General features: G+C 38.7%; 1 protein-coding gene across 1 annotated transcript; it reads left to right on the forward strand.

Moving 5' to 3' along the window:
* The first annotated feature begins 10,471 nt into the window (after positions 1–10,471).
* On the forward strand, positions 10,472–14,817 carry LOC103709007 (L-ascorbate peroxidase, cytosolic-like). The gene is made up of 9 exons (XM_039124264.3): positions 10,472–10,841; positions 10,935–11,109; positions 11,267–11,332; positions 13,113–13,161; positions 13,736–13,818; positions 13,930–14,009; positions 14,197–14,299; positions 14,404–14,462; positions 14,564–14,817. The coding sequence occupies exons 1-9, from the start codon at positions 10,723–10,725 to the stop codon at positions 14,577–14,579; spliced, it is 750 nt and encodes a 249-aa protein (XP_038980192.2). The 5' UTR covers positions 10,472–10,722; the 3' UTR covers positions 14,580–14,817.
* Positions 14,818–15,492: the final 675 nt, after the last annotated feature.

Raw genomic sequence — 15,492 nt, forward strand, 5'->3', positions numbered from 1 at the left:
GTGGTCATAGTTTTGGCCCCCACCACCCTGTTTGAGATTCCATAAATCATAATCATTCGGAGTACATAATGACGACCTTTTCATGATGCAATTGATACGGGCAGCTAGTGAGATGTGAGGTCTCAGTTATACTTGCGCTAGACAAGTGAATATTCATGTAGTTAATTTCTTTCTATTATCTATGTATCTTGACGATAAATACTAACTTGGAATGATGCATTTTGTTCTTTTTATTCATTATAAATACCAAGAATTCAAATAATTAGGGATACATGTACGAAAGGTTAGGTGTATATGCAGAACATGGATATAATAAGAGAGGGAACGTGTAGTGTCGGATGTCCAGGTGCATGATGATATCAACAAGGGAAGTGATAATTCTTTCAACATGTTTTTCTTAATATTAGTTATTAGTCTATAGGGATGCATATGTAAGAATGTTTACATTTCTGTCCATTGCCGATATTAATGTGTGTGATATATCGGCTAAAGACATGTTTATTTAAGGGACTTGTATATCAGTAGAGTCATATGTTAGAATTTCTACATTAACTACATACTAGTCTTGGTTGGCTGAGTGCAGCAAGTAGTTTGATCTTGCCATTTGCATTATGATATCTAAGCTCATATAGAACATCAATATTAATCACAAAAGGTCTCTCATATTGTGACTGTGAGGACCCATGTGGGTGTGTGTTTAGTCTCATATTAATAGGGATGCAAATGGGTCGGGTCGGATCGGATCCTAGGTGACTCCGATCTGATCCGGTTTTTTGTTCGGGTTCTAATTTTGGACCTAGACCCGACCCGGTTGAAGATCGGGTCGGGTCGGGTTGGGTCCGAGTTGGGTTCGGATCGGGTCCGGGTCCGAGTCGGATCGGATTCGGATCCGAATCGGTCCAATTTTTTTGTATTTTTGGGAAAGAATTTGGGTAAATCTAATTTAGTCATATCATAATTATGAGGTGCTGGGTGACCCATGACTTGAAAGACTTGCAATTGATCTCCAGATGGCCCCGACTTACTAAGTAAGTCGGTCTACAAGCCAAATTTCATATCACACTATTTTTTGTCCATATGACTGATTGGACGGAATTTGGCGTCTCCCAGCTCCCCTCTCACGAGGACAAAAAAAATCCCAGACCTTCTTCCAAAATCCAATACCATTGCAGAAAACTGGCACATGACCCATATTCTGTTCGGTGTTCCCTCACTTCCTCCTTGTAAAAGTTAAAAAAAAAAAAGAAACCAAAAAACCGAAGGAAAAAAAAAAAAAAAAGCTATTTACCGAGACACCAGAGGTATCAACAGTGTAATGGACCGAGAGAGGATTCCGACGGACCAATAGTGCCACGACCCACACAAAAAAAAGAAAAAAAAAAAACTTTCTTTTGCTTTTTCCCCTCTCTCTTGGCCCATTCGGGTCGGGTCGGGTCGGGTCTGAAAATGATTCGGGTCCAATTTTAGGAGCCGACCCAGATCCGCGGGTCCTAAAATTCGGAGTCGGGTTGGGTCTACGCGGGTCGGGACGGGTCGGGTCTCGGATCAACCCGACCCATTTGCAGCCTTACATATTGATTATTCATTGTGTAGATTTTAGGTTCTCATATAAAACTAAGGAACCCCAAAAAAAATACCTTTCTGTTTGCCATTTTGGATGATGTCCTGGGTTATATAAAATAGTATTAGAGTGGACCCGACCCATGGCCTATATAGACTAGAAGACACTGCAGCATAAGCTCATTGAGGTTGACCATGGGCCAATCATGTTGCTTGTGATTAGATTTGGACCTTTAGCCTGACGAGGATGCTAGGGCTTAAAAATGAAGGAAGTATATGAGGACCCGCATGGGCGTGTGTTTAGTTTCACATTAGTTATTTGCTAGGTAGATCTTGGGCACTTATATAGGACTAAGAAATTCAAAAAAAATACCTTCCGACTAGTTATTTTGGGTGAGGTCCTGATTTGTTAAAAGGACAAGTATTTGTTTACTTGTCCCAACGCCCATGTTGCCAATGCAGATCACTAGTGGAAATCCAGGAGTTGGAGTATTTCATTAATCTAGCATGGATTCATCGTGTTGCAATAACATGCATTCATCAACTGTTGAACTAGTTCCATCAGGCAGCTTGCCAAGGCTGGTTCAAATCCAAGATTTGCATTATTCTGCAAACACCTACAAATACTAATATCAGTGGTAAGTCTCTAATGGCAGCCCACCCTCCCCTCTCTCTCACCCAACTGTTGGCCTCCTAACCCTGACTCTTTTCTTTGCCGCCGACTCCCTCACTTTGAGGCCCTCAAAGACAGCCATGGCGCCCTCTTTCTGATTATGATAATTAAAAGGTGGTCATTTAGATGTCTTTAGGAGCTTGGTTATCACTTTTGTCATGGCTCTGACTTCCAGTTGCTTTGATAGCAGTAAGATCAAACGAGTAATTAGTAATTCGTTATTCTCTGTGTAATTTGATTTGCGGTATCATTTTATTTTTGTGAAAATCTAATACAATTTTATGCAAAACATGTTCACTCAGAAGACATAGTCTTGAAGAAAGAAGACTATAAATTGTTTGAGGATGCTATTATTGCTTTCACTTTAGCCAGCATAAAACTTCAACTACATCATGCAGAGTCTTTTTATGACAAAGAAGTCAAAATTTATTTAAGGGGGACTTTTACCTGCATATCTGAAAGAAACCTAAATAGAGAGAAATCTGCATACTTTCACATCCAGTTAGTTGGAAATTTCCTTACGTATTTGAATCATATAGATATACTACAACTGAAATGAAGCTGAACAGATGAAATCAAGCTGGATAATTTCCTCCATTCTCAAATCTGAAAGAAACCTAAATGGAGAAAAATACTGCATACTTTCACATCCAGTTAGTTGAAAATTTCCTTCAGCTAAACGCGTGATGTGAATAGATATGCCTTCAGCTAAACGCTTTGAAGCAGCTCTGTCTTTTTGTTTTTGGTATAAAGATGGATCCTTCTTCTAAGCAACATATTTTTTTTTGACACAACTAAACTCTGAAAATGTATAAGATGCAGGATATTTTTCTGTATTTAAGTTTAGAATCAGATACTTTTCTGGTCCTAATGTGTGAGTTGAGGTAATATGATAGAAATGGCAGGAGATCTCTTCCTTATGACTTGCATGGTATGTATTCTGTACAATGCTCTGAATTCTTTCATTTCTAGTTATGATGATCTTATAACATGCTGGTAGCACTTTGCATCCTGTCACGTATATGAAATGTCAAGAGCTGGACTTTCATTTTCTTTCCTTTATTCATGAAACATTCAAGCTAGATGGACAGAATATCTTTTCAGTCTCATATCTATCTTATGATACTTAAGAACATTTTCATGTGACTTTCAACTTTACCTTCTATTTGTAACATCTCCGACGATCAAAAACTCTCGTATATGTTGTCTGTGGGTGCTTAAATAAACTGATAGAAACATCTTGATCTGTATTGTCGCCAAAAGTAGCGCACATGTATACCAATATAAAAATAAGTATTGACAATATCTACATCTCAGCTCCATATCAAATTATATATGAACGATTCATGATTCTAAAAATTTTGAATTTTAAATTTTGAATTCAAAATTCAAAATTTCTAGAATCATGGATTCTTGATACATGGCTTGATATGGGGCTAAGATTAAGATACTGCTAACAGTAAGAAAGCCGAAAGTAACATTCATCCTACAGAAATACGACCTAAAGAGTGTTGTCTTTATTATTACCCTCTGAAACTCATTTGTGTGCCACGCTTGAGTGCTTAATGCATGAATAAAAGGATATATCTTAAGCCAAATCGTCACCAAAAAGAGGTATGATAACATTATTTTTGTTAAATGACCCTACTTTTTGTTAAAGTGAAGGAAAGAAAAAGGAAGGAAGGAATAGCCACAACCTATCAAAGCCTTCCCATCTACGCAAAGGGAGTCTCAATTACTCTGCTATATGGTTCCATCCTACAGGCAAATCATCCATGACTCCCTAAATTTATGTACCTTCCTTGCATGATGGTGCATGTTGTCATATGACCATATCATCCACTGTCCAATAATGCTTATTTTTTCTTGTCGCTAGTTTTTGACACATTGTTCAAGGTATATCCTTTTGTTCTCGTATGGTTTAAAATGTGGATTCATGGTTCAAGGTATGGTTCTCAGACCACAACTTGAATTTTCAACGCGGTAAAGTTTGTGCTTGACAAATTGGGCTCTATCCACGTCAGTTCAAATTCATATAAAGCATAGTTCAAAAGTCAGCAAGAAATTATAAAATTGTGTCCTATACTTACCTTCTTAGAGTTTTTCATTATTTATGTATCTTGATGACAAAAGCTTTCTTTTAGATAATGCATTCATGCTGTTTTCATCCAACCCCAACAACCCTCTTGCATCATTGGAGATCATCATTTTGACCATTGCTATCAGCTATTTTTCAGAGACATTTGGTCTAATTCGACAGGCTTGCTGAGGGCAATCAAGTAGCAGATGGCCGGCGACATATTGAGTTGCTGATGTTGATTGGAAGGGTAAATTTCCTTCTTAAGTTGAGTTTATTTTGTTTGTCGGTTCTCCTATTTGTGCTTATTTTGGGTGTAGGTATGGGGCTGGAAACCTGTGAGGACTCATGCGGACGTGTGTTTAGTCCCACATCGGTTATTCGCTGGGTAGATCTTGGGTGCTTATATAGGATCAAGGAATTCAAATAATACCTTCCGGCTAGCTTTTTTGGGTGTAGTCCTGCGTTGTTACAAATGGTATTAGAGCGGATCCGGCCCGTAACCTATGTGGACTAGGGGACACTACAACACGGGCTCATTAAGACTAACCATGAGCCAATCATAGTGCTTATGATTAAATTTAAATATATTTGGACCCTTAGCATGACAAGAACGTCAAGGCTTAAACGAGAGAGAGTATGTGAGGACCCGTGCGGACGTGTATTTAGTCCTACATCAGTTATTCGCTAGGTATATCTTGGGTATTTATACAGAATGAAAGAATCCAAATAATACATTCCGGCTAACCTTTTTAGGTAAGGTCCTGGATTGTTACAAATAGAAGAAGTTGAACCTGAGGCAAAGAAAATAGATGGAACTATTAAAGAATTATGATCTGACTATCAGTTACCAAATAGAAGGAGTTGAATATGAGGCAAAGAAGATAGCTAGAACTATTAAAGAATTATAATCTGACAATCAGTTATCATCTAAGGAATGCAAATGTGGTAGTAGATGCCCCGAGCAGAAATTTTTTGAGTGAAGCGGCGACCCTGATACCACTTCTGTCACACCCCAAACCCTACCCCCAGGTTCGGGCATGCAACACGGTCGCACACTCTCTAGAGCAAAGCCCTATAGGCTATGCTAAGCTTGAAATATGAGCAAAATTAACACATACCAACAATTATAATTAAATCAGTCCACTAACATTAATTCTTCAATAGTTCAATTACAAATTTTCCGTCATCCATCATTTTCAGCAAATTAAAGTAAATAACTAACTAATGTCTGGTTGCACAAACTCCACATCCCTTCCATTTGAGATTATGCCTCCTGTGACACTGAGAAAAAAAATATGAGCTTTTCTAGCCTAGTTAGAATCCCAAACCGCTACACCATAAGTAATAAAAATAATCAATTAGTAATACTAGATAAAATGAATATCATATTAATACTCAGAAAGTTCATACAAATAACATGCACATAGGTTTTCATTATCGTCTTTTCAAATAAGCATATATATACATATATATATTTCTCAATATAACCAATTGTTCAATTACAGTTCTTATGTTATGTCATATATTTTTCATTAACTTAATTGGCAGGTTTCTTATCAATTATCTTCCGGGTTTGGATTAACCAAGATTATGACCCAGTCTAAAACTGCCAAAATCCTACGCATCAGCCTATGGATGCTATCTCATGCATAAGCCCATTGAGGCTATCCTCATGCGTCAAGCCCATGGAAAAGTGGCATATTCCTAAGTAGCTTATATTTGGTTGAGTATCTACTTTTCTAAGAAAATTATGTAAAATATTTGTTATGCTCATCTTACCCCATTTTATTCAAAAGCTTAAGGATACTTTTGAAAGAAAAAATATTCCAATTCTCACCCGATGCAAAAGTGACTTTCTTATATTTCACATGAATTTTCTTTTTCATGAAATGCAGAAATCTTATTCCAATGGAAAAACTACTTTTCTATATCTTTATTTTGAAAACTTTAACTAAATATCAGACATTTCTCCATTTTTTCATTGACCACACTTTCTCCTTCCTCTTCTCATGAACCAAATGAGCTCTTCATAGGAAAGAAAAATCTATAAAGAATATGAAAAAGTCACTTTTACATGGGGTTGAAAGTTGGCATAATTTTTTTTCCAAAATTAACGTTAAGCTTTTAGATAGAATGGGGCACATGACAAAGTCTTTCTCTTTATTAAAGGAATAACATATATTTTGCATAATTTTCTCATAAAAGTAAAAGTCCCACCAAACGAAAGCTACTCTAGAATATGTCATTTTTTCATGATCATCTAAACATGTAAAAATCACTTTTTCAGATATTATATAGTTAGGCCTCAACTTTTCAGAAAACTATTCCAGTAAGGTTTTTTTTTTTTTTTCTGTAAACCAAACATGTCCTAGGATCTGCCCTCCGCCATCTATGTTTGTCTTTTTTTTAAGAAAAAAAAGAAAGAAAGCAAATTTGACAATGTATTCTTAAAATCAAAAGATTCAGTGATGCCATCTCTTTTGACTTTTGCTCTGCCCACGATAAAGAAACTTCAGACACATCTTCCAGAGTCTTTTTAAAAAGAGAAAGAATTTTAACTTCATCGAAATGAATTATTACTTGCACATTAAATGAAACTTTCAGACTCAGCTGGTTGACATTTCCTTGCATATTTGGGCATGCCAAAGTCCTGCAAATCGAAATGGAGCTGAACTTGGGTACTGGAAAAAAAAAAAAAAAAAAGGAGCTGCACTTCCCCCCTATTTTTCTAAGGAAAAAAAAAAAGAACAAAGAAATGGAACTGGACATATGAAATGAGGCGGGACGGTTTTCCTCCATCATGGTCTCCCTAAAAAAGAAAGAGGAATTAAAACTAGCAACAGATGCAACTGTTTTCAGATAACAAAGAATGTTGAACTGAACCGCAACAACAATCTGAAGTAACTTCTGTATCTGATACTAAAAAAAAATATGAAGGAACCTTGCAATGTGTGTCTAATATTTGTTACTGTAGCATCAAGGGAAAGGAAATGAAAGGTTATCCTTCCATTATTTTTTTGCAGAGCTGATTTATATAAGGATTGATGACTGCAATTCAACCTTTTTATGTAGTAGAGATGATATCACCGGGGACCTGTTTAGTTCGTTGGGAAAAAAATAATAATAATAAGGCCAACAAAAAAATAAAAAAAGAATCATGTTTGGTTGGAATTTTTAAAGTAAATAAGTAAAAAAGTAGCTTTTCTATAGAAATAAAATTTTCACAATTTATAAAAAAAAATTTATATAGGATACGAAAAAGGTTCAATTCCTACCAGCTGAAAATTAGAATATTTTTTTTCAGTAGTGCCATTAAGCTTTTCGATAGAATAGGATGAGATTCTTTATTAAGATTATGTAGATATTTTATACAATTTTTTTACTGAGAAAGTAAATGCTCAGTCAAACATAAACTGCTCTGTAACGTATCATTTTTCTATAATTAACTAAATATGTAAAAATTATTTTTATAAATATTATATACTTATATATCAATTTTTTAGAAAGAATATTATAACGAAGAAAAACTCCTTTCTGCCATGGATTGTTGAACATTCATAAGCTTAAGACAAATTAAATGTGAGCAGGGACTACTGGATCATGACAAGAGTATGGAAGGCATGTCAATGCCCCACAGTTGGCCAGGATCTCATCACGACAGTATGAAAGGTACATGAGATGCAAATTTATGTTATCGCAACTTATGTAATAAAATATAAAATATATAAATAAATCTGTTGCTGGAAATTAGACCCGGGGCAATCTTTGGTCGAGGAGAGGGAGCAGCGGGAGGTCACCACGGCGGGGCGGCGACCAGTCAGCGGGCGGCGTCCTCCGTCTGGGGTGGTCGGAGAGAGGGAGCAGCAGGTCCTCACGGCGGGGCGGCGATCCGTCGGCGGGCGGCGTCCTCCGTCTGGGGTGCCTGCAGACAAGCCGGTGGCCGGGTTTTCCGGCGCCGGCCCTCCGACGCTCAAGTCAGGGAGGGGGCAAATAGTGTAGAGAGGAGAAGAATAGTGTTTGTAGGATGCGTAATTTTTCCAAAACCCCCCCACCTGAGGGGCCAAGGTTCCCTTTTATAGGCGGGGGTCGGTTTACCTGTGATGTAACGGGGCGAGGCCGTAGTACGGCTCGGCATGTTGTTCAGGTCGGCGCACGATCAGGTGAATCATTGCGTTGATGTCGGCGGTGAGGTCGTCGTACGACCTGGGCTTGCACGCTACCAGACGAATTACTGCATTGGTGTCGGAGGTATGGCCGAGATCAGAGACTTATCATGGTTGACTAGACTCTGCTGGGCTAACTTGCCGTGGAGAGCTGAGAGTCCGTAGATGACAGGAGCCATGCGCATTAAATGTGGAGTAAGCCGGAGATCCGCATTAATTGTGGAGTAAGCCGGAGATCCGCATTAATTGTGGAGTAAGCCGGAGATCCGCATTAATTGTGGAGTGAACTGGAGGTTTACAGTAGCCATGCGCAATAAATGCCGGGGGGGCGTCAGAGTATGGTCCTCGGCCGGACCTCAGAGGGGCATGGCCGTAGTAGGTGGCTGATAAAGGTAGACTTTGAACATCAGGGTTTTCCTAGGTCGGAGGTCTCGAGGCCGGATGTCTTGAGGTCGGGCGTTCCGAGGTCGGACGCCGACTTCGGCTGTCCAGGGTCGGCGATTGTGCGGCTTCTCGGGGGCATTCGTGTCATTGGGAGGAAAAGTCTTATTCCCCCAACAAAATCTATCTCATTCCGTAAGCTTAAGCTTTTGGGACAATTGGTAATTTTAACAACTTAACATAATTCCTCCCGCTAAACTGCCCATAACGCAACACTTAGCATGACAGGATCTAAATCTCCTGCCATTGTAAGCATGGATGTGGAAGAATAGTTTCCAAGTATCAAAAAGATTTCCATGTTCAGTAATGATTGATCCATTAAGTCCGGCGTGGTTGGGGCTAGCTCTCACCGGAGAATTTATTGACGCCTTGTTCCAGCTTATTGGGGCTATCTGCTGGATGGGGCCCGAGCTGTTTCTTTCTTGAGAGAAATCATCATCCATATTAGGGGTGGTGAAAACTAGCCTAGCTCGAAAAATCCGGCCGACCCGATCCTGTTTGCACCGGGTTCGGGTCAAGAGCTTTTAATTAGGGTCAAGTGTAGGTTAGATTTTGCGATGCAAATTTTAAATGGGTCAGTTATAAGTTAAAACTTTAATCTGACTTGGATTATAAGGTTTGAGCTCTATTTGAATCGTTTGGTCTAGTCATGATCTTGGATAAGAATTCTTTTAGCAACTAATATCTTGATACTAGTTGTTTAAATTACTTTAAAATAGATTTATAATGGATTGAGTCTTATAAAATAGTTTAGATTAGGATCAAATAGGTTATTCAAATCACCTAGTAGGGTAGCCCATATGCTTATGTTTGCCACGAGATATGGCCACGCAGCCTGCTCTTATTGGTAGGAAGGTCTGCTTTTAGGTTACTTTTGCTACTTTAGCTGTTCCAGGTGGATGCAACTCGATCCAACCTGACATATAACCCAACCAATCAAAATGGTACTTGAGATGCAATCACAACTTGGGTTAAGTCAAATTAAATTGGATGAAAGTTAAGAGATACAACAATAATTACTTCAATTCATCTAGAATTTGACAGCCGAAAGAACAAGATGTGGTTCTGGTTAGATTTTGGTCAATTAAAATCGAAACCATTCATGATTCTTCTTGGAATAAAATCAGGTCAAAAATTAAGTCTGATTGGGCTTAGTCTGGGGTTGTTCATCCTTTCAACTTAAATCCCATCCAACTTGAAATTGGGTTAGTACAAATCAACTAAAATCTAATTTGACTAAAATCCAACCTAAATATGAACTGGGTGAGATCCGAATTAAATTACCGGAAACCGGCCAACGTGGCTCCAGGAATATTTGGAGCCGAGTCAATCAGCAATACGGCGCAACCACTAATTTTCTGCCACGTTTCATACACGTAATGATTACCTTTGCCCATTCCAACGGAATCTTCGGGCACCGGCCCGCGTTCACACCAGCGCTGCATACGCGGAAATATCGAATGAGCGGTCCAATGCTCGGATAGAGCAATAACGTCATTTTGAACGGCCTTTATTATGTTCCACTTAAAAAGGGATCCCGCTACCGATCGATGCGAGCCACACGTCTACCTCCAGATCTTCGATCCTAGCCGTCAGGGCGCGAGAAAAATAGTATCCGCGCGTCATGTCCTATCGGACGGTGGAGACCAGCCTACTAGAATCTTCCCCGCGAGGAGCGGCGCGGCTATAAATGGGCCCCGGGGTGGCTGACCGGCGAGCGTGGTCTGCCTCGGTTTTTACCAGTCCGACGTCCGGTCGTTTCGTTCTCGTGCAAAGCGCAGCGATCCAAGAATCCCGGCAGCGCGATGGGGAAGTCGTACCCGAAGGTGAGCGAGGAGTACCAGAAGGCCGTCGATAAGTGCAAGAAGAAGCTCCGCGGCCTCATCGCCGAGAAGAACTGCGCTCCCTTGATGCTTCGCATCGCGTACGATCGATCGATCGATCTCCGTCGCTCTCTTCCTTTTCTTTCCTGCTGTGAATAAATAAGTGAATTGTTTTTTTTTTTTGTGAAAAATAGATGGCACTCGGCTGGGACTTACGACGTGAAGTCGAAGACCGGCGGACCGTTTGGGACGATGAGGTGCCCGACGGAGTTGGCTCACGAAGCAAATAAGGGGCTGGACATCGCCGTGAGGCTACTGGAGCCGATCAAGGAGCAGTTCCCCATCCTCTCCTACGCTGACTTCTACCAGGTCCGTTCTCTGGAAAGATATATATATATATATATATATATATATATATATATATATATATATATATATATATATATATATATATATATATATATATATATATATATATATTTCTTGATTTCTTTTATTTATATTTGTTTCGCTTGAAAAATTGCAGCTTGCTGGGGTCGTAGCTGTTGAGGTTACCGGAGGTCCGGAGATCCCTTTCCATCCTGGAAGAGAGGTATACCCCCCTCTCTCTCACTCTCTAGTGTTAGCGATGGTTGGATCTAGGTTAGTAGCAGGACTTGGATTAGATTAGCCTCAGATGGGTAGGTAAAGATCATGAAGTGTTTTTACTGTGGGACCCCCCCGCCCGAATAGGTTATCTAGATTGAAGAAAGCTAACTAAATTTACAAAAAAAAAAAAAAAAGCTAACTAAAAAAAGAAATCATTGTCTAATTAATTTCAAGAAAATACTGGTTTTAGTGGTTTTGATTGGGGCAAATCATACCCTTCAACAAGTAAAGATATCATTGTGCTTTTCTAGATTTGAGGTGAATGTTTGAAATCGAAGATAAATATTCTAAAGTTCTAATTAGTGGATATGTTTCTATTCTTTGATTTACTTTGGACCAATACCGAGTTGTGGCTGACGCCCAGACTGACACCCTCTCGCGCCATTGGAGCACAAATGGGCTGGGTGCTGTTTGGTCTGTTAGTTAATTTTCTTTCTCTTTCTAGTTTGTTCTTTTTGATAGGCCCTGAGATGGGCCGGTTGAAGAAGATGAAATGCTGTGAGTGATACTAGGTTCGCTGATAGTTCTGCAGATGGTACTCTGGTTTATTCTGATGGCAAGTTTATTTCATCATCCAAGATTTCAAATTGATTGCGTTTATTATGTATAAAATGTAATTTGTGGCTAGTTGAACAATAAACGTTAAATAGTTGACTGCAATAAACATGTAGGGTATTCTAAAATTTCTAATTGTCTTCCTAAGTTTTATTTATAAACATATTTTGATGGGTCCGTCCATTTTGGGCGGAAGAAAGGTTTGGTGGACTCGAAGTCTTTGTACATCATATGTACAAGCGGTGGCATTATGGGTACAACCAAAAAACAGAAAAAGAAAAAACAAATTCATTCCAGAAATTTGCTTACTACCTAAATATTTTTTGTAATTATATTTTGAAAAAAATATTGTGACATCGATTTTCTTATGAGTCATAATAGTCTTCTATGTGTAATATGTTTACAACTTGCAGCTTTTGACCTGCATAAAAGTTCTTGCTGCATATAAGAGTCATTCATTATTTACTATTAGCATAACAGTTTTGTAATATGCCATATTTAACTTCTTTTTTTTTGACTTCAGGTCTCTTATCTTTTTCTTTTGCATGTTGATCTAATGATCTACTCAAATTACAAAATTTGTGGAAAAACTTGGTATGTTGAATGTAGAGGGGACCATTGCTTGGTGCGATGTTAAAGTTTAAATTAAGGTGCCATTGTTTGGTGTGGTGCTAAAAATGCTTAGGCTGACCATCGCAATGGCATGGGTTTTGAATTCTTGGACAATCACTTTGTGCAAAATGTGCCAAAAGGTTACATCTGCCCCCACTCAACCCCTCTCGTGACCCTGGATTGTTGGAACCATAATTGGGTAATGGTCTTTTTGTTGTATCACGTGTACTAGTTAATCTCAAACCTGTTCTGGTGCTCTGTCAATTTGGCTCTTGTGGGTCTGGTTGGTTGGCTTTGGTACACTGTAAAATTGATGTTGAATTATTATACCTGTCATCTCCCAAGAGTTAGATTTAAATAACTTTGCCATGTTTCTGCTGGTGTCATTTGAGGTCTTATAATGCTATTTGGTAACTAGAGACGAGACCTAGAAATTAATAATACCAGCCTCCCAAATGACCGGATTAGTTAAGATTGTCAGTGCATGCTCTCTTGTTTTTCTTTATTTTATTGAATATAGGTTGGTTGTATTGATAATTGGCATCTGTTTGTTTCAGGACAAGTCTGAACCACCTGAGGAAGGCCGCCTGCCTGATGCCACCAAGGGTATGTTTTTCTTATTGTATGTCAAATAATATTTAAGAATTCATTGTTTATCTTGACTTCTAGTCTATATGATTCTAAGCAGCAATTTTATACATTGACATTAACATATCCATTATTGCATACTGATTGATTCCAAAGTGGCATGCTTAAGAGACCTGATTTGACAAAACCTAAACCCTCACCTTCAATAGGAAGGTCCCCATCCTGCATGTTATTGCACATTCATGTAGAACCTGTTTGTTAGGATGTATGGAGGGATGGAGTTTGAGATGCTTGTTTTCATATGTTGGAAGTTATTTCTCGTTTCTTTTCATGAATTGATGTTATATATTCAGATATGATATAGTACTCGATAAGGTCAAACTGCACCGTCTTTACAAATTTATTGAATGATATACATTTCAGTTGTCTGAAGATTGTGCCTTCACTATCTTTTACTTTGGCAGTTCTATGTGCTGTTTTTGTTATAGATGACAGTCACCATCCTTATGTCAACTAGATTGTCTTGCTGTTTCAACAGAAAGGGTTAAACTGTTTTGGTTTTTTTTTTTTTTGTTTCTTTTGTATCTTTCAGGTTGTGATCACCTTAGGGACGTGTTTGGTCACATGGGTCTGAGCGACCAGGATATAGTTGCACTTTCTGGTGGTCATACACTGGTAAGTTGTTGACTGTATATTATGTGAAATGTCTTCGTTCTTTTATTCTTAGTTGTTTCTTTCCTTTTCAATTCTTGTAAAACAATACAATGGTTCCCCGGAATATTTCAGGGAAGATGCCACATGGAGCGATCTGGTTTTGAGGGAGCCTGGACTTCAAATCCTCTTATTTTTGATAACTCATACTTCAAGTAAGTTTACTTCATTTTGTTAATACTGCACAAGTAAATTTGATAAAAAAAAAAAACACTGATAATTAACTTATTGTGATTTGTTTTTTAATTGCCGAAAATGATCTCTCTGTCGGCTATGACCATATTTTAACAATCCATTTGCTTCAGTATGGAGAGAATGATTCTTGCATGTTTGCTGTAACAGGGAGCTGCTAAGTGGAGAGAAAGAAGGCCTTCTCCAGCTGCCATCTGACAAGGCTCTTCTAACTGATCCTGTTTTCCGCCCTCTTGTGGAAAAATATGCTGCTGTATGTATTCTTAGCTTCTGTGTGTTTTGCACCTGCTGTGGATATTTTTAGTCACTGGAATGATTGTTTAATTCTTATGGTTGGCCTGGCTAATCGTTAATCAGGATGAGGATGCTTTCTTTGCTGATTATGCTGAAGCTCACCTGAAGCTCTCCGAGCTGGGGTATGTGTTCGTTGCATGTCAAAAGTAATTAATATAGGTTTTGGCGGTACTCTAGAGAGGATCTTTATGGTTTTGTGTATTGTTTTATATGCACTTTTCAGATTTGCCGAGGCTTAAAAGATGAATCAGTGGATGCAGCGGGCTTCGATGTCTTATCTTGCAAGTAGAAGCAGATGATGGCGAGAACCATCTTTGCAATATGATTCTAGTGGTCATAGTATATCTTATGTTAATGTTGGTGTTTGGTGAGTAGCAACCATATGTTGCTTTTGGCTGGAAACATTGGCTTGTATTTTAGTACATCGTGTTGCAATCTTCTCTATCAAGAGCATGTTATGCTGTGTTGATGTTTCAATCCTATTTCTCTCCAGTGGTATTCGTGCTTTATTTGATGCCTGAGTTTTTGTGATGCTTAGTTCATGATTTTTCTGATAATATCATCTTCCTTGCAACCATCCGCTGTGTCTTGCTGATTTTAGTTGTTGAAAGTTCAAAATCCTTGGTATATTCAATGGTTAGATATTTCTTTTCAATAAATTTGGGGGAAGTTTCCTCAAAAAATTTTAATGGTTAGATGGTCTGGAGTATCACGGACATACAGCTCCAAAGTTTAAGTTACCATGCTATTAGGAGGATGAGCACAGGCCAATGAATTCATGTGCTTTTCTTTGTTGTTAGTCAATGTAGGATTCTTATTAAACCTTGTGACGGTTCTTGTCATGGTTGGCTCCGATTCGACAGAAGGGTAGCCCACTCATTCCTTAGGTCCTATTCAATCCTTTCAGGTCTTTCACTCAAGGTCCTATTCAAGCCTATCAGGTCTTCAACTCATTGCTTGGGTCCTATTCGATTAGTTTTAGTACCATTATGGTGTATTCGGCTGGGTTGCTCCAAATATTCTAGTTGCATCTACTGGCTTATGCTGAGCCGACTACTAAATTCACATGCAGCGGTGGTTGTGGAATGGTTTGCAAGTTAGCATGACAACAGTGTTCAAGGATGGCGTTGGCGCAGATGGCATGTAATATGC

Source organism: Phoenix dactylifera, chromosome 8 (assembly GCF_051530095.1).
Source record: "Phoenix dactylifera cultivar Ajwa chromosome 8, Ajwa_hap1_PhDact_Kaust_v1.1, whole genome shotgun sequence".
Lineage (NCBI taxonomy): Eukaryota > Viridiplantae > Streptophyta > Magnoliopsida > Arecales > Arecaceae > Phoenix > Phoenix dactylifera.

Bases quoted from the DNA above. Each gene is read 5' to 3' on its own strand.
- LOC103709007 (XM_039124264.3), top strand. From the start codon at position 10,723: ATGGGGAAGTCGTACCCGAAGGTGAGCGAGGAGTACCAGAAGGCCGTC. The intron at 10,842-10,934 runs GTACGATCGATC...TGTGAAAAATAG, and splicing joins CCCTTGATGCTTCGCATCGC to ATGGCACTCGGCTGGGACTT. The intron at 11,110-11,266 runs GTCCGTTCTCTG...GAAAAATTGCAG, and splicing joins CCTACGCTGACTTCTACCAG to CTTGCTGGGGTCGTAGCTGT.